Consider the following 27,966-nt stretch of genomic DNA (forward strand, 5'->3'; position numbering starts at 1 on the left):
AACAACAACCAATAAGAGCGCAGAATTGCATTAGTAGAGAAAAGTCCACCGAACGGAATATCATTGAACGGTACAACGAGTACAGCTAGCTTTGCACGGGATCCCTGCAAATGCACTCTCTCTCTCTCTCTCTCTCTCTCTCTTTCTCTCTCTCTCTCTCTCTCTCTCTCTCCCCCCACCCCAGTCATCCCTGTGCCATTTTCCCCCAATCCGACACTTAATTGAGCAACCGGGACACCTCACGTGCAGGACTGATTTGTAGTTTGAACACGTGGCTCATTGAAAAAGGCAGAACTTAGGGTTTTTTTGTTTTCCGTTTTCTTGATGTTATTGAGAGGCGGTGCCTACACAAACGTGTCTGACAATTTAGTCGCATCGCCAAAGAATAAAGAAACTTTCTCTGGTTTCCTCCTAGCCCTTGCCTCGCAGAGGTGACTGACGGAATAAATAATTCAGCTCGTTTAAATCAAGAGGAAACGCGAGTGCGCGCAACCACGGCGGCGATCTCGTCCATCAAATATCTCAGTAGCTTGGAGTGATTGGGAGAACACTCCCAGACCCTCCGCTGAGCGACAGTGCGGTTCTCTCTCCAAACACTGCCCATCCGAGCGACGCGATAAAGGGCTGCCCCTCTGCAACACGGTCGCTCTTTTTTTGTATACAACAAAATGAATAAGCTTTACATTGGGAACGTGAGCGAGCAGGCGAGCGCGCTGGACTTGGAAAGTATCTTTGAGCAGTGGAAGATACCTTTCAGTGCACCCTTTCTCGTAAAAAGTGGCTACGCGTTTGTGGATTGCCCCGACGAAAAGGTAGCGATGAGGGCCATTGACACTCTTTCAGGTGAGACTTTTATCCGAATGTGATTTTGTCCACCCTCCATATGAATTACAATGCACACGCAACGGCCGCGTTTAACAATTAAATGCCTATGCAAAGCAGGGATGTGCACGTAGATTGAGCAAGTGTTGAATATTCACTTTCAGTTTTTTAAACCACGGGCTTTACTCGTCGAGAACGCCAAGTCTCGCTTTAGAACCAAAATAACTGAACGGCAAGTGTCCATCAAAGTTGTAGCGTTGCTTGTCTAACCAGGGCGAAATGTGAAATGCTGTGTCCAAGTGGCGAGTGGTTGCACATATTATTTATTTGAATTAAAATTGTCTTCATGTTTGGTGTGGTTTTTAAACGCAGCTCGCAGCTCGTGGAGCACTTTCTGAATGTGAACTGAATGTTACTCAGAATTGGTCGTCTTCGAACTTTGCCATTGTAAAATTGTATCACTTTTATCGCTAGCTGCTCTAGAACACCAGGTGGTTGGGTTGCATTGGTGGCTTGTAGGCCTTTCGACTACTCCCCTCGTCTCCAGAATATGGGTTGATTTATGTTTGGGATGAGTGTAAATTGTGTAAAGGCTGCAATATTTGCTGTAAATGGAACGTATAAGTCAGTGGACATTTTCGTGATTTTTCCAAAACAAGTCAGTGTCTCGCTGCTCGTGGCTGAGGCCTTAGCGCAAGCGTGGGGCAAATTTGCCTTCCATGTTTAACCTCTGGGAATTTGTATGCATGATCTTTAAAAAAAAAAAAAAATTAAAATCCGATTTTGCTTAAAGATGTCGTGGAAATTTAGTAGCCTACATGTCAGTGTAGTTTCTGTACACGTAACAAAAATAGGAATTTTATTTTTTTTGCACTTTCGTACATTGTAAACATTTGACACATAATAGACATTTTGTTTGAAATAAGAATGTGATTTATTAAAATACAATTAATATTTTTCAGGGAAAGTAGAACTCCACGGAAAAGTCTTAGAAGTGGAGCACTCTGTCCCTAAACGACAAAGGTAAGATTCATTTGTAAATTTCGCAATTTCATCTACGTTGAAATTGAATCCACGTTTTTGTTTTGAATTAATACCTCAACATTTCTGTCCACTGTAGCCCTGCTTTTAAAGTGGGATTCTTGTTGTTTTTATTCTTTCAAATGACTCATTTGGTTTGTTTTCGTTCATATGATCATTCAAACTGTTATTTGCAAGCTAAATGCATTATTAGGGTGCATGGTGACGGTGTTTCATGCATCTGCATTAAATATAAATCTGCCGGTGTGTTTAGTAACAAAATAAGGTGTGTAAGCTACTGGTTGAACCTCCATGCCAGTGTGCGGAATGTGGGTTTTTGTAACAAATCAGAGGCCCTTGATGTGCTGAGTTCACATATTACTGGGCCTTTAGGCCTTGACAAAATGTAGCAAGGAACGTAGCACGGTGTCCAACGTGAGAACACAAACGTAAAAATGAGACCGCACATGAATGTGCATTAATGGAGCCATGCTTGCAGTGGCGTCCATTTAAGAAGAAACTACTATTCAGTCATGCCGCTCACTCAGTGCTTCCGCCCCCTCTTCCCCTCCTCGCGCTGCTCAGGCACGAGATGGACTCCTCAGCGCGTGTGGACTGCAAGGGTCGAGGTCTTGTCACAAAACTGGTTTGTGGTTTCACAGGAACTGTACCTATTAAGACCCGGTGTAACCCACAAAGCACTGTATACCAACCGTGTACGATTGGGTTGCCGTTTTATTTTAATCATTAAGTTGACGTAACGACACGATAGGCTATAATGAATATTCGCCTTATTTTCAATATACGTCCGCCTTAAGCCTGTTTTATACTTCTGCGTCGAACTGCCGCCGTAGCTACGTCGTAGGCTGTGTGTAGCGCGCGTACCCTTCGGCGTACCCTGACGTGCACCTCTCCAAAAATGTAACAACGCGTCAATTCTACGCGGACACAAGCGCTGTGATTGGTCTGCCAGAACCCCTCCCTCGGGGTTTCATGCTCCCCAGGTGCGCGTCAACGCGGACAACAACACAGAAGTATAAATTAAAACCAACACGTTGCCTACGGCGTATAGGCTCCGGCGTATGTCCGACGCAGAAGTATAATGAGGCCTTTACGTAGGCTACACAATTCCTTGGCATAGCTACTGTGTTTTTATTAATAACTAGCGTGTAGTGTTTTTAATATTGATTGCTCAGGCAAAAATCAACGCAGTTTACACATAGATTTTACGCGATATAGCCCACATTTATATTTGTTTAATTAAAGACGTTGCATTTAAGCGTTTAAAACGTTTAATTCAAATAAATGCTACGTAGTGTTTGATTACTTTATTTAGAATTTTTTTTTTTCTCGTACTGGTTAAACGCATGTTAAGTTAATTTCTTTTAAATTAAGGAGGGACAGCTAATGTTAAACTATTGGTGACATGCAAGCCGTTTGGTTGCCATTTAATTTTTATCCACTAACCATGTGTCAAACTATGGCTTAATATGCTGAGTTTTGTGTGTAAATTATAGAAAAACTATAATTTAAGTGTGTAATGCTCATTGTGTGTGTGCTGCACATGTGCTATAGCCTACTTGCTGATAGGACCAGGTCAGAGGTTGTGTATGTAAAGTTGGTTTGAACTGCGAACCAATGAGAGTTAAGTATAGTGAAATGCATGATGGGAGTGATCTTGCATTCTATCATGAGAGTCTCGGCTTAGGCCCTGCCCACCTTTACACACACACACACACACACAAAACATAAGATTTGGGTAAAGTTTGGCCCCTTAGCTCTCTCTCTCGTGTGTGTGTGTATCAAGGGGTGCTGTGCATGCTATGGAGCCGTTTTCTGAGAGCTTTAGTGTGGTCAGGGTGGCAACGTGTACAAGGCTGTATGTACACAGGACTTAATTATTTTTGTAAATATTCAGTATTATTCACCTCAACATTTAGGCTGGATTATTATTTTTTTCCCTTTTAATTCAGAATTGTAATTTTGTAGCATAGTTAAAATGTTTCATACATAACAACATGATGACCAGTCAGACTTTAACCAGTCTTGTGTGGACAACGTGAGCTTAGCGGGGGTCTGCATGGACAACCCATTGGCCTTTAAAAGTTTAGTTTCATACGCCATCTTTCATTTTGTAGCTTCCTCTTGATTACTAGCCGTTTTCACTCAGAGCTTGCGCTGTATGCGTGTGTGTGCATGCACACGTGTGTGTGTGTGTGTGTGTGTGTGACGCTTGAAGGGGGGCCCCAACTGGAAAAGAGAGTGGGGGAAAAGGGTCTTCAGCTAGAACAGATACTCTGTTGTGTGTGGAAATTTTTTTTTTTAACCTTTGTGTGGTCTTTTTATTTTATTTTATCAATATTACAGTGCTGAAATTCGCTATTCTTAATGTTACTTTAAAAAAAAAAAAAATCTATACCGATTGCAAGTTGGGAAGAAAATATTCCTAGATATTTGGCTTTCTTTTTACTTTGGTTAAAATTTTTTTTTGGCTTAAATGTAAAAAAAAAAAGAAACAAAAATGGTTTCACTAATATAATGTAAAGTGTCCCATACAGCATAAAAAGTTCTTATTTAATTGGTGTATGGTTGAAAACCTTCCCCTACTTTGGAATTTCAAGTCACACAATGTGTAGCTGCTATTTTTTTTTTTTTTTGTGCTAATACATTTAGTGGTAATTTTATAAATTTTATTTTCTATTTGATGTTATTTTGTTTAACTTCTGCAATAATATCAACTATGGTTGAAATGTTCTCTTTTTTTGTCTTTTTACTCTTATGAACTAGTGAGTATAAAACCTAAATATTGAAGTGTCTTGATTCAGACAGAATTTTGGGTTCTTGTGATTGAGTCACGGGCTTGTGAACGATATGCAGCCGTGTTTCCTGGTTCCTCCAGGAGTGTTTGTGTTGGGACGTCTACCCCAATCCCCTCATTGTGCTATGTATGTTCTTACACGTGTACACACAGAGACAGTTGTTGCATGTCCGTTGGATTTTGAAGTAGATGAAGATGCCCTCTACTTCCTTTACGTCACAACCAAACCCCCAACCCTTTTTTCCTTTCTTGTCTGTAGGCTAACATGTTGCCATGGTAACCAGACCCCACCCCCTGGGGTAGAGAGAGTTTGTTACCCTGAAATGGGGCACTAACACCCCACCCCCGTCTTAACCTCCAACACACACACACACACACACACACACACACACACACACTCCCCTCTTGCTCCTATAGCTTAATCTGCTGTAGGAGAACATTCCATAATGCATTCCCACTGGAATGCAGACCTGGACTGGAAAAGCACACCAATCCCACCAAATTCCTGAAAAGAAAAGGGAAGTGTTTAATTCGTATGTCAAACCTGGAATGTCGTACGGCTGTACTTTCCGCTAAAGTTGGTTTTAAGTGAACGTAAAGGCTTAAGAAATGGCTTTTGGTTCTTTTTTTTTCCTTCTTTTTTTAAAAATGATTTTTAATTCACTCACCCCAGTTAATGCTATACTATTGGCCTTGCCCCCCCCATCCCCCGCCCCCCCTCTCTGGTCTCGCATATGTCTCTGTTCATTCAGTTGAGTGCTAATGTTTTCTTTATTGTGTCTGTTCCTTTTTAGTAGATTTAATTTTGAATGTGTATATTGCTGTTTTAGGTTACGTAATTCTGTCAGAGCTTACAGCCACAGTGGATTTTTAGTGAAGCATGGACGGCTTCTCGTGTTGTGTGTAGTATCACTCTTAACCCATGACTTTAAGCTCAAAATTATTTTTTATATCAGTTTGTTTTCTCTATAGGAGCTTTTCCCTGTTAGATGTTAGCATAAGCCCTGAACTACCTGTGGTATTTTTGCCTCACTGGTTACAAAAATCAAATTTGGATTGCGCTGCCTTGGATTTTTTCACACCACAGACACGCTGGGGAAAACATGTCCAGGAATCACACAGATGTTGAATGCAAGTTGTGATGCATTTTGATCATTCCTGAGATTCCCAGTGATTGTTCCCCTCTTGACATGTACACTCTTCATGAGTGCAAATGTCCCTTACACCATGCACAACTTCATCTCTAGGCCTTACTCCATTTAGCGTTACAAAGCTAGGATAGACAGTCTAGTTTTTTTTTAACATGCTTTAAGTTTAAGAGTTAATGTGTCAGTGAGTATTTGAACTTGTCAATTTCAAGGTAAAACAACAAATTAAAAGGTCAAAAATTGTTGCAGGAGTTAATGGTGGCAGTGTATGTCCAAATATTATATCCAAGCTTGTTCCAATTTGCAGAGGCATTATGGTATGACCATTTTGAATTTATTTATTTCTATTTTTGAAAATAGTTGCTACATAGTCCTGAATCAGAAAGAAAATTGTTTAGATAGTAATGTAGTGCTGTTGTTACTGTACAAAGTCCTGAATCAGAGAATTATTTAGATATTCATGTAGTGCTATTTAAATTTGTTACTGTACAATCTACATAACAGGAAATGGAGAAAATATGCAAATTTTGTTTGTTTTTTGTCTAAATGAATAATCATAAATTCAGCTTGAAAACTGCTCAATTCGTAACTTTTTTTTTTTTTTGCAGCAAAGACATTGCTGTTAAAACAAGATCCTCCATCTGTTGTTTCACTGTCATTAAAACAACTTGCACAAAAGATGTTTTTTTTTTGTTGTTGTTGCTTTTTTGGGGTTGGTGGTTTACTGTCTTTTACGGAGGTGAAAGCTGACATTTCGATAGCCAGTAATTAGAGCACAATACACTAAATAAAAAATCCCGATCAACCATTGAGTTTATAAAGCCATCAGAACTGTTGATACACACCTGTTTGCTTTAAGCACCTATGTGCATCGACATTGATTACTCTATTATGGTGAGTCAGTTTCTTGAACACCAGTGTCCTGCGAGTCCCCTTTTATTACTTACTATTTAGGCCCCAGTCTATGTACATGTGTAAAACGTGTGTGTTTGAGAGAGGGAGTGTGTCTACCTGTTCAGGTAGAGGCTTGTTTGTTCCCATGTCCTCTGTACATTCTGTTCTTGTTAATGTTAGCGTGTAAATACGCAAGTATACAGACCCTGAACTTTGGAGCCGTGTAAAGTCAAGTGGCCAGTTATAGATCTTTCACAATCGCTACACCAAAACATACACATTATTATTGAAACCTATATTAAAATAAAAGTACTGGTCTTTAAAATCTATACCACCATTAAAATTGATTTTACAGTGCCGACTGATATTTACTGGCTCTGTATAAATCTGAGAAATGCTGTCATTTCTAAATGAATCTGAAGAAAAAGCGTAGGCCATCAGTATTTTTTTTTTTTTTTTATGGAATAATTCATTTGTGCAGTTTATGTTAGGATTGTAGCCAAGTTGTCTTTGTACTCGTAGTAATGTAAACATTAAATACCCTGTCAGAGTTCTTGACTGCTACAGGTGTCTTCCTCAAAAGCTAACTGACAAATTCTTTACATTATTGACAAAATGGTTCATTCATAATGGATTTGGTTGTAGTCTCTGACCAGTTGGTATTGTAGACAGTGTGGTGTTATGAATTTCTTTGTGTTGTGTTATGAGTTTAGATCAAACTCGCCTACCTGTGCTCTTTTTTTTCTTTTTTTTTAAGAACTTGATTAGCTTTCTAAGGTGTGTTTGATCAGGGTTGGAGCTAAACTCTCTAGGCCAAGATTTGGGGAACCCTGACCTATGGTATAATGTTTGAATCAAGCTTGTCCATTATATAAAACCACCTTTAAGTTCACCCTACGTTATCTAATTATCTACATGTCAGCGTTTGTGAAATCAAGGCATGTGGCAATATGCCAAACATCTCAGACATAATGACATATTGTATAGTCAGGTTTTATCTATCTGCTATATATGCAAAATCAATTGCATCTACAACTGAAGGCTAATTAAAACACATCTGGCTCTGATCATGTACATGTTAAATAGTAACTAGAATTCTCTTGACTAAGGGTGTTTAAATCGATACATGAGTCAGCAAGGTGTTCAGACATTGGTAAGAGTTTTATTTTTTATTTTTTTACCTTTAAGTTTTCATGCTGCTCTACGAAAAGCTAGGGACCTTTTGAGATGATTGATTGAGACTTTCGGAGACTTCAAGGTGACTGTATTAAATGCGTTTTAAAGGAAACCACTGTCAAAAAGCCTTTTAAAAGGCCTGAGCCTTTTCTACCTATTTGAACAGGTTTACTGTCCCCTTTCTGTGGCTGTAATGTACTTACAAACCAACTGTTATGTACACTTAAGTCGTTGGACTTTCACCATTTTCTACACTGTAGCTGATTACCTCCTTCACATATAGTTCCATGAGAAGGATGGGCAACCTTTCTGTATCAATTATCTTGATTTATAAACCCCAATTTCAGACTCGGTTGTAGTAGGAGACTGGTTTACGTTAGGTATCTTAATTTCCTAATACAACAAATCCCAGGTTGTGTTTGTTCCAGTTGATGGACTCCGGGTATGTCTTTTTGCTATCCTGTATCAATGGCTCACACAACCACTAGCTTGCTTCCCTCTTGTCTGATGAGTTACTTATGTTTGCTAATATTGCCCCTAACTGGATCCCTAATCTCCAATTACATGTACCATATAGTCATATAATTTCTTTGAGTTATGAAGGAACAGCTAATGCATGTATTTGCAATACATTGGTGTTTGGAGGTCTACATATTGAAACTGAGGTCTTTAGAATTACTAAAACTCCATCTATGGGAGATTATGTAGCTTAAATAAACCTAATTTGTTTTCAAGATCAAACCCTTTTTCTATTTGCTGTGTAAGAGAGGCTGTTTGATTGGACACAATCTAGCTTTAATTTACCAGTAATTTCCTTTCGTGGAACCCAAAGTGGGAAGTGGAAGGACTTCTGGTGACAAGTCTCAACTAAGAAATGGAAAATGTATAGAAATTGACAATTACTACATTGATTTGTAGGGGGGAAAAAGCCTATTTCAGAGTGCAAGTTTAAATTTGTATTTTTATTGTATTACAATGACCCCTCTCTTTTTTTCCAGGAGCTGCAAGCTGCAGATCAGGAATATCCCCCCTCACATGCAGTGGGAAGTAAGTCTCTTTCTCTCTCTTTTTCTTTTTCTCTATCTCTCTTTCTTTCCTCCTCTGAGGTGAAGGGCCTTGTATGAGGTGTGGTGTTGAAGCCATACTGTGACTTGCTGGCTCACCACCACGCCTCAGCAGCACTATTATTTAAGCCAGCAGCCCTCCTGAGTAATGTCCTAGAATTTGACATCTCGGGCCTTGTGTTTTAAGTAATTATCCTTCATATTTATCCTTCATATTTATCCTTCATATTTATCAGATGTTTCAAACGGCTTTTTGGGAAGTAGCCTGTTGTGTATGTTCATTTTAGAGGTGTGTGACTTGTGTGTGAGGTTTGAGCTTCGGGAAGCCTCGTCATGTGATGTAGAGTTACAAAAATTGCTTTGAAGAAAGATTTGGATCTAAAATACTCAGCATTAAAAAATTTGCATTTAAAAATGTCCTGATTTGTGCCGTTATCTCACAAGATGGATGGGGATAATTTTATTTTCTTGATTAGTATAGTGTGGGTGCCAGTCTAGAACAGATCTAGTAAAAGCATATGATGTTCAGTTAAAAAAATCCCCTTTACACCTACTAACCCATTATTCTTGTCTTTCACTTATCAGATCAAACTATCTGTAGAAGTGATCAGTACGCTGCTCTTTGCCCCCCTGCCTCTCATCTGAGCTTGAGACAAGATCTCACTGACCCTTTGAAAGCGTGCATGACATGCTCGTTTTGCGTATCCCTCTTTCTCGCTCCATTCTTGCAAGTTTACATGGCTGCTCGTGAACATAGCCTTACAGAAGTCTACAAAAGTGCTCTGATCATAGGAATCAGTTCAGATTCAAAACTGCGTTGTTTCCCCAGCTTTTGGGGGTGCTGGGTAGGGGGCTTCTCAACTACCAGTTTCATTTAAATGTATTATTACAGTAGTAGGTCATTGCCTCTTTGATGTTGGATTAAATGTAATGATTTAAAGAAACATTAGAGTCGACAATAACTACAATTAAAATGGCGACTCGCTGTGATTTCCATCATAGATTTAGTCAGCAACATAGGGAGCTTTCTGTGTGTGTGGTTTCTTTTTTTTCCCCTAGCCAACTCAATATAATAAGCTTTAATAGAACTGCTGTGTGTGTGTGTATATGTATATGTGTGTTTGTGCAAAACCTGCTAATGGTTAATAATGGATTATTATTATTATTATTATTATTAGGGATGCACCGAAATGAAAATTCTTGGCCGAAACCGAAAACCGAAAAAGAGGAAACCAAGGCCGAAAACCGAAAACCGAAACACCGAAAGAAATTATGCCAATTATTGTTAGTACCATTGCATTTATGGCTATGACTGTGTACTAAGTTTACTAAAATCAAGGCATTGCAATTGCATAAATTAATATTAAAGTTTCAAAGAATAAATCCATTAAAATTTTATGCAAATATTTATTTAGCATTTGCAAAGTATAAAATTAAATGTTTAACTTGACCCCACTCATGTGTACATTAAATAATAATGTAAAAGCCTACTGGCCTGGAGAAAGGTTTAAAAATGAAATGTTCTCTCATAAAAACAAAGTGCATTTAGGTCAATACTGCCATAGCCCAAAATAATATCTGCAGTTATATGCTCATGGACGTGAGTTGCAAAAACCATAAACAGCTCAGGTAAACCTCTGAGAAATGACGGCTGCTCTGCACACACACGCAAAGGTCTCTCGCTCCCTCTCTCTGCCGCGCGCGCTACGTATGCGCGCTCATGCTCGCTCGCGATTCCGGGAGATTTAAACTAATTTGCGGGCATTAGGGAGCCGGTATCAATACGCGGGAGACTCCCGGAACTTCCGGAAGACTTGGGATGTCTGTGTTTTGAAAATCGCTGTCCGTGGGTCACTCTTAGATATATTTAAATACGTCCACACCGCAGCTATGTAATGTTGCTTCAGACAAGCACGTGCAGGTCGCGGTGTCTGCTGTTTGCGTCATCACAACATTTCGGCCGTATTGTTTCGGTGATAAAAGTCTTTCGGCCGAAAACCGAAAATGCACTTTTGGGCCATTTTCGGCCGAAAAATTTCGGTGGCCGAATATTCGGTGCATCCCTAATTATTATTATTATTATTATTATTATTATTATTATTTAAGAGGTGTGAATCTTCACTTGCCTCCTGAACCAATTATGGCTTGGAGAATAACAATTAGATTATAAAATGATTCTCGGCGCTTCATAATGCATCTTTTCCCAATTCTTATTAATAATTATTTATTTTATTTTATTAGAAATAAGAACAAAGATGCAAAAAAACAAGCAGTAGAGCTAAAACAATATAAGAAAAAAGTAAATAAAGAGTGCTTTACTTTTTTTCATTTACATCTGTTTATCAGAAGCATTCAAGTAAGACGTACAGAAATTGAATAATCAAATGTAAGAATAATTACTGCATAATCACTGCACACTGTATCATTAGCATCACTTATTCTTGTTTGCAGCAGTTCTTTTGCATATTTTATTACAGGTAAAATGAGTAAATAAAGTCTACTGGGATTGTTTGCAGTCACAGTAAAACAAAGCTATAATATATGAAGTGTTTTTTTTGGCTGATTTTTTCTGATTTTAAAGGCTATATCAATATGTATCGATCATGATTACTAAAGTGTTCCTTGACAATATTATGAATTATGTTGATGTAAGTAAACCTGAAAAGCCTGATATATGAAATAAGTCTGAAAAACAAAGTATTGTAATAGTTTATTGCACCTATAGGCAAAAATATTAAGGTTTTAAAAAAGCACGTTTGGAGTATCATAATTTAATTGATACGTTAGGTTTTTATGGCTCTCATAGTATGATCGTAGAATATGGACTTCATACTTGAGGAAAGCAGCAGAGGTCCAGACTCAGCAAAAATATTACATTTGTTGGCAATATGCAGTTGCTTGTATATAATGTCCAAAAAGATTCAATTCTGATCGCTTGTAAATGTAAATCAATTAGATATTTATCTATATAGCAGACTACTTGCAAAAAGTGCATATATCAGTTGTCATTTTATATCTTCCAATAATATGTCTTACTTTCTTTAGGTTCACTTCCACTACATAGAACTGTTATTGGTCTTTGATCCATCAGGGAATGCAGTGTATCTGCAGCAACAGTAATGGGGGATCAACAATATGGTATTGGTATTCATATTCCGGACCGAAGCTCAATCATCACAGCTCAGACTCGAGCGTTGCTGTTGAGAAGGGTCAAGACTGTTTAATTGCCTCCGACTCAATGTCTTGTCTTCAAGCTCTTGAATCTATAAAGACCGACCACTTTGAGATTGAAATTTGAACTAAACTAGAGCTTTTACAGAAGGAAAACTTTAATTTGATATTTTTCTGGGTTCTGGGACGTGGCTGACCTGGAAATATCAAATACCACCTTCTGAATCCAGACCATTAATTAGCTTATACGTCACTAACAAGTGGCAGATGGAATGGAATTAATATAAAAATAATCAACTCTATGAAAGAAAGCCCAGGATAAAAAAGACCTGACCAAGTCATCTTGACTGGGTCACTCAAGACTCGCATGTGGATTTCTATCGAAAGGCGAAGCTCCTCCTTTGACTCTTGCCATGGTCCTTTGACTGGTAAACATGTTCTGTTGGACTGTAATTTTTATGATGCTACCAGAAAATATTGTCAAGTTGAAATGTTCAATATAGTATTTTAAATGGCATGGATTGTTTACCTTGTGTTTGTCATATAAATAGCCCTGATGCTAACATGGCATTAAATGGTTAGTTTTATGATCAAAGCTCCGTATTTTATTTTAGTTTTTTATTGTGGGGCAAATGTACAAAAAAACAGTCCTCAAAAGCCTGATGTATCTTTCTTTAAATACAATGTTTTTTTTGTTTGTTTTTTATGGTTGGTAGTAAGAATAATCAAGTAAACTGGAGTTGCTTTTGTCCAGTATGTGTTTTTAAAGTAAATTTATTCTTGCGTATACTTTATACAAATCTGTAAAGATTTCACTTTAAAACGATACTTGTATTATCAAGTAAAAGAAAATAAACACCTTCATGTGATGAAGTATAAACTATCAGTCATAAGGCATGTAGTAGATTGTGAACAACAGGTGTTTCAGCGAAATTGTGATTTATGCTGAATTGAGGCCTTAGAAATGTATATAGTAGTCTTTAGGGTTAATATTTTTTAGCTTAATATTTTTGCTTAAAGGTTCCTAAAAGATGCTGTAAAACTTGAACAGTGTTTTATTCGACTTAAGAACCACTTTTCTCTGAAATTGTACGTAATTGTGTCTGGTGTAGACTGAGAACAGAAACTAATTGGTGTGTAAGTGAGTTTTTGTTTTTCTCTCCCTAACATTTTTAATTTTAATACCATGTCAATTTCAAAACAGTTCAGCTTTTAAAAGTGTATCATTATTACCCCTGAATTTAGTTTCAATTTCTTTGCACAGCTGTGTAAAAATCTCCTATTTAAATGGCCACATGCTTTGTTACCTTTTCGTGTTGAAGTAGCTTTGATCCATACTCAGGTTAGGCACATTTTTAAAGAAAAAAAGAGAAGACATTAAGAATGATGTATTCTCTTAAGAGAATATTCTGGGGGAAATGTTTCTTAAATGGGTTATAGAACATTATGACCATTTAAACCGGTTTAATTATTATAATTAAACATGTATTTATTAATATTTTCCAGAGTTTGTCACCTGGAAGTGTGTGTGTGTGTGTGTGTGTTTTGATCAATACACCGATACAGCAGACTTTAACTCCTCGTGGCCTCATTGTCTCATATGTGAAAAATGAAATATGTCTTCCCTGAATAGATAATAGGCACACAGATTGGTTTTCTTACAATCACAATTCAGTATGCAAATGGATGGAACTGAATTGATGGAATTCTTTAACAATCTATCAGTAAAGTGAATGGGATGTTGTCAACTTATTATAAAGTATCTATTTAAAAGGCTGATGTAATCTGCAAAACTTTTGTATGTATTCTGTACGTTTTAAGCAGTTAGGGCTGAATTTGAGAAATTTGTTGGGGGTGGGCTGTTAGCACTGCAAATATCACCATTAATGTTAAACGTGTATATAAAATGAAACTTCTGTAAATTTTGCGTCATTCAGATATTCTATAAGGCTGTTCATGTTTTCCGCAGCAGAATTTTGCTGAAGTATTTATGATCCATCTGATGAATCATGTCTGCTCAGGTTTTGCCCTGTGGCGGTAAGCTCTGTTGCTGGATAATACTAATCTGTTTGTAGTCCATTAACCCGGAAGACAATGATCATTTGAACCATGGGCTTCCATGGGAATTTCCAGTGACTTTAAGACTTGTAGATACCTTCACATTTTGTCCTATAAGTTGCTACGACTACCACAAGTATGTGAGTTTCTGTGCTTGACAAAGCGAACCATTGTAAATCCCCATGTTGTAACTTATGTAATACTCCAAGAAATGTAGTTAAAAAAAAATCAACTATGTAGTAAATGCTTTAAAATTCACTTTTGAAGTATGATTGTCATTTGTTTTAGAACAAAGCATGAGTCTTTTAAAGTGGTGTTTATCACAGACTTTTTTTCTTTTTTTTTTGGAGAAAAAAACTAAAAACTGAAACCGCTATGCTAAAAAGCCATAAATTCCAGAGGGGACCCATGGTGAATTAGCCTCTCAGTTTGGCAGATTAAAAGTCAATTGTAAAGGTCATAAAGGCTCATTTTATTTATTATTTATTTTAGCCTGTAATCCATTTGTGAAAGAAAGCTAGATAAGAAGTCATTATTTTAGTGTACTGTTCAAAAGTAAAAAAAAAAATTCTCTTATGCTCTCCAAAGCTGCATTTATTTAACCGAAATACAGTAATATTGTGCAACATTGTTACAATTTTAAATAACTTTTCCATTTTAATATTATTTCAAATGTACTTTATTTCTCTAGTGGCAAAGCTGAGTTTTTGACAGACATTCAGTCCACAATGTTCCATGATCCTTCAGAAATTAATTTTATATGCTAATTTGTTGCTGAAGAAACTCATTCTTTTTTTTTCGTTTGAAGTGTGTATATATTTGTCTTTACTATCACTTGATCAATTTAATTATCCTTGCTGAATAAAAGCATTTTATTATTTTAAAAGTACTTTTTCAGCAGTACATCTCAATAAATAATTTGAGAGAATTTCGGATGTACTATTTTTAAAACCACAAGCATTTAGTTGGATATGCTGTATTTGTATTCAGATAGGTGTATCAACTTGGCATGAACCAAAAGTTAGTAAAAAAAAAAATTGGACCTTGTCTAATTGTTTTATTTCCCATGCACTTGCAAATAAACTTAATTTATAGTGCATTAAATTTCCTTCTCTTATTTCAGCTCAAAATGAATCGGCAGTCACATGATGTCAGGCTGAAAAAATGTCAAGTACCTACTTAAGCGAGATTTAGTTATTTAATCTCTCCCTTTGCTTTTCTTTGAGTTTGACCTGCCATTTGTGTTCAGTTAGAAGGTATGTGTATTGTCTTGTTACTGTGGGCACATGTTGAGATCTTGGAGTGTGTGTGTGTGTTATCTGTGATGGCGTAGCTTTGGGGATGTGCATTTTGCTGTGTGACCAAGCTCAGGCGAGCTTAGCCGGGGCTGGATTTTAACCTGCTGCCCCGTCTAGCTACAGGCCTGCTCCATGTGCGGACGCCCAGAATGTGTAGATCAACCCCACTCTCCACTCCCCCCCCACCTTTCCCGTCACTGCATGTTGTCTGAAAGCCAACCACACCCCCTTTCTCTTTCACCCGACTGAAGGAAGCTTCGTCTTATTGGCCTGGACTCAATGACTGACTGGTTATGTAGCCAATGACTAGAGATGCACAATGGCTGCTGGGAATTCCATAGTAACGCACACGCCAACCAATAGGACTGCTTGTAATGGAGAAGGGAAGTGGCGGTGGTTTGGGGCATTTATATGTGTGACGTATAGGGGGCTGGTGTGTGTGAAAGCCTGTAGGCTTCCTTTTACCCATGTTCAGTGTTAGCCTGCACGCCTCCTTAAGATCAGGAGTGGTGGAAGCGAAGAACTGTGGCAAATGAGGTGTAAAACAGTGCTTTTTATCTTTATTTATTTATTTGGAGAGGATATCATGTTTTTAAAGTATAAGATTCCACAAAAGCTAAGTGTGCTTTTGAGTTCAAATCTTTGATCAAGACCCCTTCAAGATCCAAATCATTAAGAGGCAAACTGCTTAAAGTCAACATGAACATTTATTTTCAGAATGCATGTTATAGATCTTATCGTGAACAATTTATCCGTGTGGGTGTTTAAAAAAAAAAGAAAAAAAAAAAGGTAGTTTGTCACAACTGGACATTCCAGTTAAAACAGACTTCTCTCTAGTGATGTAGTGACTTCCAATCATATATCCCATTTATTCCACTTTAACCCCTTAATCTAAGCCAACTGACGCATGCAAAGTTCTTTTTCCATTTCAGATTAACATCGCAATATGAAAGCTCTGTTGTCATTTTGTTTCATTAACTGCAGTGACTATGTATATTGAAGAAAAATGTATGTTGTCATTTACACTCCCTCATCTGTTCCAAACCTGTGTGACTTTCTTCTGAGCAACACAAAAGCTAATGGCTTTTTTTTGTTTGGTTTTGTTTTAAAAAATAAAAATGGTTCAGAAGCAACCATTTCTTCTGACACAGAAGAAAAAGTCATGCCGGTTTGGGTGAGTGAATGGTTTTTGGGTCAACTCTTAACTTCAACCGTTCAATATTTTTGACCCCATTACTTAGACTATTTGGTTATTTCTTGGAGCTCTACCTCCAGTCTCTTACACCATTAATCTTATTCTGAAGGTTTGTTACTTGTCTTCACCAACAGGTTTTGGACGGGTTGTTAGCCCAGTACGGCACAGTGGAGAGCTGTGAACAAGGTAGGGTGTGCTCTTCAGCAGATTGTCACTTAAGTAGTAATCCATATATTAAAAGATTAGTTAATTCTCTCCCCTTCTGTCTTCCTCCTTTCTATTCCATCTTCAGTCAACACTGACACGGAGACTGCTGTAGTCAATGTGCGATATGCCGCCAAGGACCAAGCCAGAGAGTGAGTATCATCTGCCTCGGATTCGGCCGACTCGGTCACCACCCCACCCCCTCCAGTGCATCTCTGTCCCACGTCTCGCAGTGAAATGTGAGACTGTCGGTTACACATGCACTGCTATTGGGATTTATTCAGCAATTATAATAACTCATTCAGTGCCACCTACTGTTTGATTAGTTGAACTGCAGAGCGGTCACAGGGGTTGGTGAAGAAGCCTCTGGTAAATGAATGGAAAGGCTTGGATAAAAGAATCTTCTGCAATTGTTTGCACACAATAGGGAGTTCCTGTTACCATCCGCTAGTGGATGTCAATGAAAGATTTGGTGGCTTTAAAGGGCTCTGGCATTACATCATGTCTAAGCCTTAAGCGAAACCGATGGGGAGTTGAAGAGCATACGTTTTGCATGTGTCCTGTTTGAGAAGGAAGCTGAAAAGCAGATTTCATGCCCTTTGTCTCAGTCGCCAGGGCTATTCCCCGAAAATGGCCAATATTGAATAAAAAATTGTTGTTTTGCAAAACATTGGGCCTCATTCATGGAATGTTCATTAAAACTATTTTTGTATAAACTGTTACATTGAATTGCGACAAATTGGGCAAAAATGTAATTATGTATATTTACTAAATGCTTTTATAAATGAGGCCCATCTTATTTTCAGCAATTGTTTTTATACTTGTACTATTTTAATTTGTTCCAAATCAGCAAGAGCCAATCTGTTTAAAGGGGTAGTTAAACCAAAAACTTTTTACATTTTCAAACGTGTTTATGCAATAATGTAATTAATATTTTGCTGAAATGCAGAATTGCATTCATTAATGAGGCCCAGTTTTATTTTTTATTCAACTAAGCATAATATCCCACACATAAAAGTGGGATATTTGTTTATAAAAGTAGCATTGCTTTGGTCTTTTCACTGAAATATAACTTCTAAATGCAACATGATTTTTAAAAATGAGTTCTTAAATAAAAAGATCTGTTCACGTTAGTAAGTTAATGTTTCCTCTGCGCTCACTTTTCCAGAGCATTGGACAAATTAAATGGCTTCCTTATGGAGAACTACGCACTAAAGGTTTCCTATATCCCAGATGAGACGGCTACAGCAGATACCCCTGCCGTGGGCGGCAGGAGAGGTTTTAACTCGCGCGGACCGCCTCGTCAAGGCTCTCCCAATCTGGGCGCGAGACCTAAACTACAGTCAGACGTGCCTCTACGCATTTTGGTGCCCACCCAGTTTGTAGGAGCTATTATTGGCAAGGAAGGTGCTACCATCCGCAACATAACCAAGCAGACTCACTCAAAGTAAGAATACTCTGTGTACGTACTTGTAAACAGTCCCGTTTCACAATGCGCACAAGCACCACATATTAACATTACAACATTTACACTCAACACTGAGCCTATTTGCTCTGATCAGTTCGATTTCATTAAATCCTATATTGCAAAAGATTTTAATAAACTGGTATGTAAAGTTGTATTCTCGATGATTGAAGAATTTGATTAAATAAATCAATGTATTTAATAAAATTATAAAATCACTCTCCAAATTGATGCATTAAAGATTTTAAAAAATGTAAGTGTAACCACTGCTTGATGCGTAATTTATATGTACAACTTAAGTGGTTAGAAAAAAATATTGGCCAATATTGGCCACCCTCTGTAGATGATGTAGATATGATTTTAATGGTTTCCGATTGTGCAAATGTACTTACAATACCAATCAAACGTTTGGGGTTTGTACGATTTTTTTTATTTATTTTTTCAGTACATGTTGCTCAAAATTAATATCCAAGTCGTATCTTTTCATGTTAATATATTAAAAATAATAATAATTCTGTCATGGCAAAACTGAATTTTCAGCAACTATTACTCGAGTCTTCATTGCCACATGATCCTTTAGAAATCATTCTAATATGCTATACTCAAGTAACATTTCTTATCAACGATGAAAAACGTTTAACTACTTTTTTGTGGAAACCGTGAGACTTTTTTTCAGTATTCTTTTGAATAGAAGTTCAAAAGAACTGTATTTGTTTTAAATGGAAATCTTTTGTAACATTATGAATGTCTTTACCTGTCACCTTCGGTCTATTTAATACATCCTTGCGTTTGGGATGGGAACCCAGCGTTGGTCAGACTGCTCTAACAAGTTGATAACCTATTGTGTATGTGCACACAGGATTGATATCCATCGTAAGGAGAATGCAGGGGCTGCGGAGAAGCCCATCACTGTTCACTCCACTCCAGAGGGATGCAGTTCTGCCTGTCGAAACATCATGGAGATCATGCAGAAAGAGGCAATTGACACTAAAATGTGCGATGATATACAAACTCTGTCATTCTGTTTCTGTTGATCCCTTTATAGTGTAGTCATACTACACTGTTACACAAACTTCCCAGACGGGCGGTGTGTCCCAATTTGCGTACTTGTGCACTATTCTATGACGTTTTGTAGTGTAAATAGTGCGAGTAGTTCTCACTGAAAATTCCCAAAAGTGCACTTTAAATCCCCGGATGAAATTGACAGAAAAGTTGCAGCTTTAATTACATAGCGGAGGGAGAGGGGCTGTCAGACAAAATATCCATATAGAATTCATACACTACACGGTTAAGTGCATAGTGCACAAGTACATTGTGTACAGTGTATCATGTAGGACACAACTATAGTCATTTACACTCAATGTTGCACATTTAGTCACATTAAACCCATTATGCCCTCCATATACACAGCACTGAGGAAATCCCTCTAAAGATCTTGGCTCATAATAATTTTGTCGGCCGTCTGATTGGAAAGGAAGGACGCAACTTGAAGAAAATTGAACAAGATACTGACACAAAGATCACAATCTCACCGTAAGTATTTTTTTATCTTTATACCTTAAGGTCTGTTTGCTTGGTTATGTTTCCCAGCATGCACCATGACATGAATAAATCATGTACACCGGGTTGAATCTTTATTCGGTACTATACCAACTTCCGAAGATGTCATTTATTCTGCAGAGATCATTGTTTTAAAACTTTGCTCGAGGCAACATTCTCAGATATACACTGTGTGACCCACTGAATATGCATTTAACTTGTCCAATGGGTTTATCCATGCTGCACAGTTCAGTTGGAGTGTTTGGACTCCATCCAGCATATTACTAAATAATGTAGGCTGCAAAATAATGAGGACTGTTACTTCAAGTGGTAGTTTGACCTTCAAATGCAAGGGAATTTAGGTTTTTATTATTTTATTATTATATATTACTAAATTATGCCTCTTTCTCACTTTTATCACTCGCGTGTGACTGGTTGCCTCTTTTGGCACACATGTCTAAGGTTGATGACTCCGTCTATGCCACTTTACCAAAGGACTTAACTTGGTGTGTTTTCGCTTTGCTTCTACTGGTTATCTTTAGTGTTATTCTAGTATTAATTAGATACTATTATAGGATTTATTGATATTTTGAATTGGCTTTTATTTTTGTTTTTTATTTTAGTTTTTTTCAGTAATTTTTGCATTTGTCATTTTTATATTTGGCTTTATTTGTTTTAGGCATTTTAGTACTAATTTAACTTAAGCCATGACAATATTGGTAATTTTTTATATATATATATATATATATATATATATATATATATATATATATATATATATATATATATATATATATATATATATATATATATATATATATATATATATATATATATATATATATATATATATATATATATATATATATATATATATATATATATATATATATATATATATATATATATATATATGATGAATTAAAAAATATATACATTTTTCTTCAGCTTTATTTCTACGATCAATTATTTTTAATAGTTTTAGTTAATATATAACACTAGATTTCTTTAGCATATATTTGTATTAACAGAGCTACTTCATGTTTCTTTATCTTTCTTTCCATATCCCTCCAATCCTAGTCTGCAGGATCTGACCTTGTATAACCCAGAGCGCACCATTACTGTTAAGGGTACATTAGATGCTTGCTCAAAAGCAGAAGAAGAAGTCATGAAGAAAATCCGTGAGTCCTACGAGAATGACGTAGCTGCCATGCATGTAAGTCTGCAATGATATCATTATGGATTCATTTTCATCTGAGATTGCATACAGCACAACAACAAAATATCTGCCCTTTTATTCCTCTAGCTACAATCTAACCTGATTCCAGGGCTCAATCTAAACGCGTTGGGTATTTTTCCCGGTGCAGCGGGTGGAGGGATGTCACCCTCTGTGGTATCAGGACCTCCTGCAGGGGCTCAAGCTGGCTATCAATCTTTTGGGGTAACAAAATTAGATATAATTGTGTGTATTTGTGTGTGTGAGAGATGTATGTTTGGTGTACACTTATGCAAGTTGACAGCGTGTTAAATGTACGTATAGTGTTGTCAAAAGTGCTGACTTTGGTACCAAGTCGGTACTACAATTAAAAAAATGTGACTCTTTGAGCGCTGTCGAGCAGCGGACCAGTCCACTGATAGACGTCTGCTTTCAAACGCTCCGTGTGTGTCTGTGTAAGCGCTAGGTGAAGATCATCATTGATGTGTATATATACAACATGTTTTTGAAGCGTTGATCATTGTAGCCAATCACAGACATATTTGATGAGCGTTTGAACACAGTGGGCAATCAGAGGTGTTTCCGATTCCGCTCAACAGCGCTCATAGCGTCACATTTTTAAAACTTCAGTACCGACTTGGTTCCGGAGTCTGTACTTTTGACACCACTATTTACGTATGTAACGGCAATATGCACAGTTGGCGCCTACAGCCGTGGACAAATTATTGGCAGTGACATAAATAGTTTTCCTTTGTTTGCTGCTTAAGTTGTTGTGGTGTTGATTCACATTGTTTCTAGATTATTGTGCAGAGTGATCATGTGCAAAAAGGCCTCATTGTCCCAAAAACTCACAAAACCCTAATTTCATTATTTCATATTTTTGGCCCTGGCACAAAATGACCAGCTAACTTATTTTCACTAATATCATCAGTACATGGGAAAGTGTGAACAAGTTCTTGACATTACCGCCAGTGCAGAGCTTTCTCAATATTGGCAGCAGGTGGTTGTGAAGAAGACTTTTGGACAATGGCTTGGTGTCAAGAAGGGCAGAAAAGAAGCCATGAGTCCTGTGTTGCGCCAACAGTGAAGCATCATGAAACCATCCATGGGTGGGGTTGCTTTTCATCCAAGGAATCGTGCTCTCTCTCACAAGTATGCCCAAAAACACTGCCATGAATAAAGAATGGAATCAAATTGTCCTGCAAGAGCAACTTCTCCCAATGATCCAGAAGCAATTTGGTGATCCGTGCATTTTGCAGCATGTTTGAGCAAGAAGACAAGAGTGGTAATGAAGTGGCTCGAAGATCATTACCGGTACATAGAAATTTTGGATCTGTGGTAGGTTAGTTGCAGAGGAAGGCTGTGAAGAAGGTGACAAACTTTGCGTAACAATTTATGCCACTGCCTATATTTTTGATCACGGCTGTATAGTGTGTGTGTGGGAGTGTGCGTGTTAATGTGTATGTTTCTTCCTTAGTGCAGCGTGTTTGGGAGTGAGGTGCCGTTTTGGGCCTCTACGCTCTCCTCCAGCAGCAGTACAGCCTTTTCTGTAAGTTTTTATTTATTACCCACCATGCACTGCATGGCTTGGCTGCTCGCTACTGGATTTGCTGAAGGGACAAACGTCTGCTCCCTGATTAGTTGCTGCCCCGTGGACGTCGCTCAGCCTCCACAGCTAACAGAAATGCAGAAAAACTGCGGGTCAGATGTTTAACACGTGATGTAGACCTAAAGTGCTTTGTGTGTGTGTTTGTGATGGGTGGGAATGAACGTTGTCAAGTTTGAAAGGGCATGAATAACATGGAGTTGAACTAACCCAAAAACTAGAATGAAATGCACAGGTGTGTAATTTTGTGTCTATAGTGGCTTATTGGGGATTTATTTTTCACCCCTTGGCTTTTCTGAATAGTTCTCATGTTGAATGTTTGCTCAATCTACACTTGTATGACTCAATTTTAGATCATTTTTTTCTGACTGCTGTGCCTTTTAATAAAAACCTCTTCATATGTGAATTGAGTTGCAACCGTTTGCTCAAGCGGTTTGGTCGCACCTGTGATAAGTTCTAAAATAATTTTTTTGCATGCCACAAAGTTGAGACTGAGACTGGGGACTTCTGTTAAAAAGTAATCGTATAGCATAAAAATAACTGCATCAGTTAAATAGTTTTATCTCACTATAACTGGGTGAGCAGATTTTCTGGTTGCTGAATAGGCTGGGTATTAATATATCTATAAAGTCTTCATTCCTCATGTTATGACCCCTGATAGTTGACTAGTTAATTGACCATGCGAGTGAATGTTTTTCCTAGGACGTTGGTTGTTGTCTTGTGGCATATTCTCTTGATGTATCTCGCATAAAAGCAGATTTATTTTGTGTTAAATGTGTGATCATAACTCATGAGTGTATTTTGTGTCAGCAGTCACAGATGGAGTCAGAAACCGTGCACCTCTTCATTCCTGCCCTGGCAGTTGGTGCTATTATCGGCAAGCAGGGCCAGCACATTAAACAGCTCAGTCGCTTTGCTGGTGCGTCAATCAAAGTGAGTGACCGCAAGAATGACTTGTGATCTTTTATCTTCCTTTCTAATCCTGTTTGTTAAACGTAATAGTTATAGGTATGATGTGTTATTTTTACCATGCTAATGCAATATTAAAGTTTAAGATCTGTCACTTTGTCTTCAATAGATTGCACCTGCTGATGAAGTTGACGCCAAGCAAAGAATGGTCATTATTATTGGACCACCAGAGGCGCAGTTCAAGGTAACAATGTTTTGACGTTTTATGAATCAATTCATTGCATGAATATACAGTCATTTGATTGTGTATTCATGCATTGATTCTCTCTGCTGTTTTTCTCAGGCTCAGGGACGTATATTTGGGAAGTTAAAAGAGGAGAACTTTTTTGGACCGAAGGAGGAGGTTAAATTAGAGGCTCACATAAAAGTGCCATCATTCGCCGCTGGCAGAGTCATTGGCAAAGGAGGCAAAACGGTAAACGGGCACTTTTCTTTTTTTTATAAGTTTTCAATGCTCATATTTGCTTTACAGATGCATTTATTCCCAGCATTCAATGGTCATAGCTGGCTCAATCCTGGCATGTGGTGCCTTTTGGACATCATAAAATTTAGAAAATCAAACTCTGTTTTTAAAAGATATTTTTGTGCAATCATAATAGGGAGATGTAAAACATTTGAAAAATGATTTGTCAAGCTCAGGTACAAGATACATAACAGCTTTAAAAAACAATCATGAGGAGGGTTATACTGATGTATTTTGTGGTAGAATAAAACATGAAAGTATCTTGAGCTTGTTACCACAGACCTTATTTCAGCCATTTAACCAAAAACACATTTAAAAAAAAAAAATCATTTCGGGAAGATAGAACCGGAAGTACGAAAATTACTTGTTTTTGCCTACAAATTTATGTCATACCTGCACCACTCTATAGCGCTGTGCCTTTACAGCTCGTGCCTTTTATACTCAATCAAAATCAAACAGATGCTGAGATTTTTTTGGCAATCTCTATCGTGATCACGCTCACGTGACATTGCAGTTCTTCATCATGGAAGTTTATTTCCATGAGTTTTAAAGCTTCTGATTTCAATTTGATTTGAAAGCTTCTACCAACTTATGATTTATGGTTTTCTGAGCCCACACATAGAAAGCTGGATGTCATACAACGCGCCGCGTGAGTATTAAACTAAGGTCACTTTCGCGTCTTATTGCGCTTAAACTGTCATTCACACAAGATTGTCAAAAACGCACAAAGTTCACACACAGTCGGTTATGTATGTGAATGTAAACGGTGGGGAAAGAAATCACATGTGTATACTAAATGTGTGTATTAAAGTGAAAGCAGCATAATATACAATACCTACTGCTGTGTATGATGTTAATGTGAATAAGTCAGAATTCATGCGACTTTTGTCACTCTAGAGGAGTTGTTGTCAAAAGTACCGACTTCAGTACCAAGTCGGTGCTGAAATTGAAAAAATGTGACTCTTTGAGCGCGGAATCGTAAACTCATCTGATTGGCCATTGTTCACACGCTCATCGGATACTGTATGTCTGTGATTGGCTACAATGATCAACGCACAGGAGCGTTTGAGAGCACACGCAGGCGTCTATCAGCGGACCGGTCACGTTTAAAATTTCAGTACCCAAGTCGGTACTTTAGACAACACTCCTTTTAAGCTAAATTTGTCACAATTCTGCGCTCATAGGAGCCACTTCCAAGATTTTGCTTAGCCGAAGTTATCAAGACAGTTGGTCAAGGAAGTCCGTGAAAGGACAGTGATGTCCCTGAACTTATAAGTACCGGTATTACAGCAACAGCTTCAAATACAAGCAAATCATGAGGCCTCGGATCAGAAATGTTAAATTCTGCTCTTTTCATCATCTCATCTTAGGTTTTTTTTTTATATATATATATATATATATATTGCCTGCACAAATTTGCTGGCCTCCACTGCAGATCACACTATAAACGCGTAATCACGTACTTTAATGTCCTCCCTGTTTACTTCCGTATAACAGCGAGCTGCGTGTCGTCTTTTTATTGTTATTTTGCGCATGCGAATCAGTTCAGGACCATGATCTGTTCATACTGGAATCTGAAATTGGCCACATTTAAAATGACAATGTGAACAACTATACAAAAAAAAATCTGATCTGAGCAATAAATCGGAATTAAGCACTAAGGCTCACAGTGTGAGCGTAGCCTTTAAGACGCTGTTACATATTAATGGGGAAAATAACAATTGGAGTGGATGGATTTATGTTCAAAAACAATGTGAATTTTGCATAATAGGTCCCCTTTAAAATACTGATGATTCTAATTTATGGGCGATGTGTACATTTTGTCTTGGACAACTCATGTCCTTTTAAAAAGCATATCAGTTAAGTTATCAAAAAATATATTTATTTTATGTATGAATTGTAATTTGTAGCCCAAAAGACAAAGGTTGCCCACTGAAGCTAAGCACGGTTGAGCCTGGTTAGTACCTGGATGGGAGACCTCCTGGGAAAACCAGGTTGCTGCTGGAACTTGTTAGTGAGGCCAGCAGGGGGTGCTCACCCTGTGGTCTGTGTGGGTCCAAATGCCCCAGTGTCTTGATGGGAGTGGGGACACTACTGTGCAAGCAAGCACTGTCCTTCGGATACACACTCGGTGTCCACTCTGTTACGTCTTCTGATTTAACGGGTTGAATTTCAGAGATAAAATTTATAAAAAAATAGACAGTGAGAAAGTAGTCAAAAATAAGAGTGGACAATAAATTAAGAGACAAGCTAAAAATGTTTATTGTAATTGTTAAAATTAATTTAATAATTAAACTCAATACTGATATACCCAAAAAACGTTAAAAAAATTAATGGAAAATCACATAGTATGTGTTGTATTTAACATGAAAATGGGGTACGCAAACCTGGGGACATAGGAAAAATGGGGCTATATGGTGGTTCAGAATGCTGTAAAATGCCCCCCCCCCCCCCCCCCCCCCCCCCAAACAAATGTATCTACTTCAATATGCTTAGTTCAAATGGTGTTATTTATGATTAAGACAGCTTTGATATTGTTCAATATTTTAAGGCAGTAAAATCATAATCTTAACTGGGGACACCAAAGGCACTGATTCCCAGGAATGACTGAGTTTCTCTGTTTGTCTTTAGGTGAATGAACTACAGAACTTGACCAGTGCAGAGGTGGTTGTCCCGCGGGACCAGACGCCTGATGAAAATGACCAAGTAGTAGTAAAAATCACAGGCCACTTCTATGCAAGCCAGGTGATTGAGCTACTAGACATGCTAGAGCTGAATAATGGTTAAAATGTGACAATTTCTGGTGGTAAAATAATTTCTCTGATCCCAATAAGTGTGTTAATGTATATAATACTTACAATTTTATATATATATATAAAATTTTATTAATTTCAATATTTTTTGATCAAGTACTTTAGCCACATTTGATCATTTCTTAATTCTTAATAATTCATTGAGCCTTACACACAGCTTTATCCAGTATACAATCATCCAGCCTTTTTTCATTTATTGCTCAAGTACTGTGATGATATTATGTTATTTTGCGCTTTGATTTGAGTGTTTTTCCGTTATCTTTCATGTCTCTCAGCTGGCTCAGCGGAAGATCCAGGAGATTATCTCTCAGGTGAGGCGGCAGCAGCAGCCTAAGCCCTCGGCCACAGGTCCACCAGTCACCCGGAGGAAATAGAGCCACCGCGTCTTCTCGGAGACTGACAGGACACGGGACGCGTCCATCTCAGGGGTCAGGGAATGTCCTTACAACCCCGCCTGCTTTTACACCCATTCCTCCTGAAGTTTCATTGAGACTGTGTACACCTTCCCTCCCCTCACAATTTCTTTGAATCAAATCATAGGAAAATCAGCCACCCAGTCCCTGCCTTAATACGATAAATGCACAGTCCTTAATTGACAAACTTTAAACGTAGTTTTTGATATTTGAGTTCATTGGGAGATGCAGCATTTGAGTGTAAAAGGCGTTTTGAGCCTGTTTTTTTGGGGTGCGGAATGGGTGACACGGGGTGGGGTTTAAGGTCTTCGGCTTGAGATGGAAAGAGGATTGTTGAAGTACGCACGCTGTCCTGTGATCCATAGTGGCATTTTATAAATTCTGATGCATTTTATAGATTAATAGATATATATACATATGTAAAATTATGAAAGGTGGAGCAACACTGCCACTTATGACTGAGGGAAGTGTTGATTGGTGTTGGCCAGGAAACCAAGTTAATATGCATTTTACTGATCTACCTCAGGCTAGAGTACCTCAGAAAAAAAGAAAATGATATATGAAAAAAAAATGTTCTGTTTTTTTATTTTGCTTTGTGGTATTTTGTATACTTT

General features: G+C 37.7%; 1 protein-coding gene across 5 annotated transcripts; it reads left to right on the plus strand.

Moving 5' to 3' along the window:
• Window positions 1-17: 17 nt before the first annotated feature.
• On the plus strand, window positions 18-27,777 carry igf2bp3 (insulin-like growth factor 2 mRNA binding protein 3). Of its 5 annotated transcripts, none has more exons than XM_084423647.1 (16): window positions 18-843; window positions 1,785-1,845; window positions 8,877-8,925; window positions 16,799-16,850; window positions 16,957-17,020; window positions 18,037-18,315; window positions 19,193-19,327; window positions 19,744-19,866; window positions 20,953-21,088; window positions 21,179-21,313; window positions 22,566-22,637; window positions 23,505-23,627; window positions 23,773-23,847; window positions 23,947-24,078; window positions 26,758-26,871; window positions 27,215-27,777. In XM_084423647.1, exons 1-16 carry the CDS (start codon window positions 669-671, stop codon window positions 27,311-27,313), a joined length of 1,824 nt encoding a protein of 607 aa, XP_084279773.1. In that variant the 5' UTR covers window positions 18-668; the 3' UTR covers window positions 27,314-27,777. The 5 variants fall into 5 exon arrangements, with proteins under 5 accessions (XP_084279773.1, XP_084279774.1, XP_084279775.1 ...); XM_084423648.1 differs by having other exon boundaries at window positions 23,508-23,627; XM_084423649.1 differs by lacking the exon at window positions 22,566-22,637.
• Window positions 27,778-27,966: the final 189 nt, after the last annotated feature.

This window comes from Rutilus rutilus (genome assembly GCF_951802725.1).
Source record: "Rutilus rutilus genome assembly, chromosome: 11".
NCBI lineage: Eukaryota > Metazoa > Chordata > Actinopteri > Cypriniformes > Leuciscidae > Rutilus > Rutilus rutilus.

Coding starts and splice junctions, on each gene's coding strand:
- igf2bp3 (XM_084423647.1), top strand. CDS start 669: ATGAATAAGCTTTACATTGGGAACGTGAGCGAGCAGGCGAGCGCGCTG. Junction 844..1,784: donor GGCCATTGACACTCTTTCAG/GTGAGACTTTTA, acceptor AATATTTTTCAG/GGAAAGTAGAACTCCACGGA. Junction 24,079..26,757: donor TTGGCAAAGGAGGCAAAACG/GTAAACGGGCAC, acceptor GTTTGTCTTTAG/GTGAATGAACTACAGAACTT.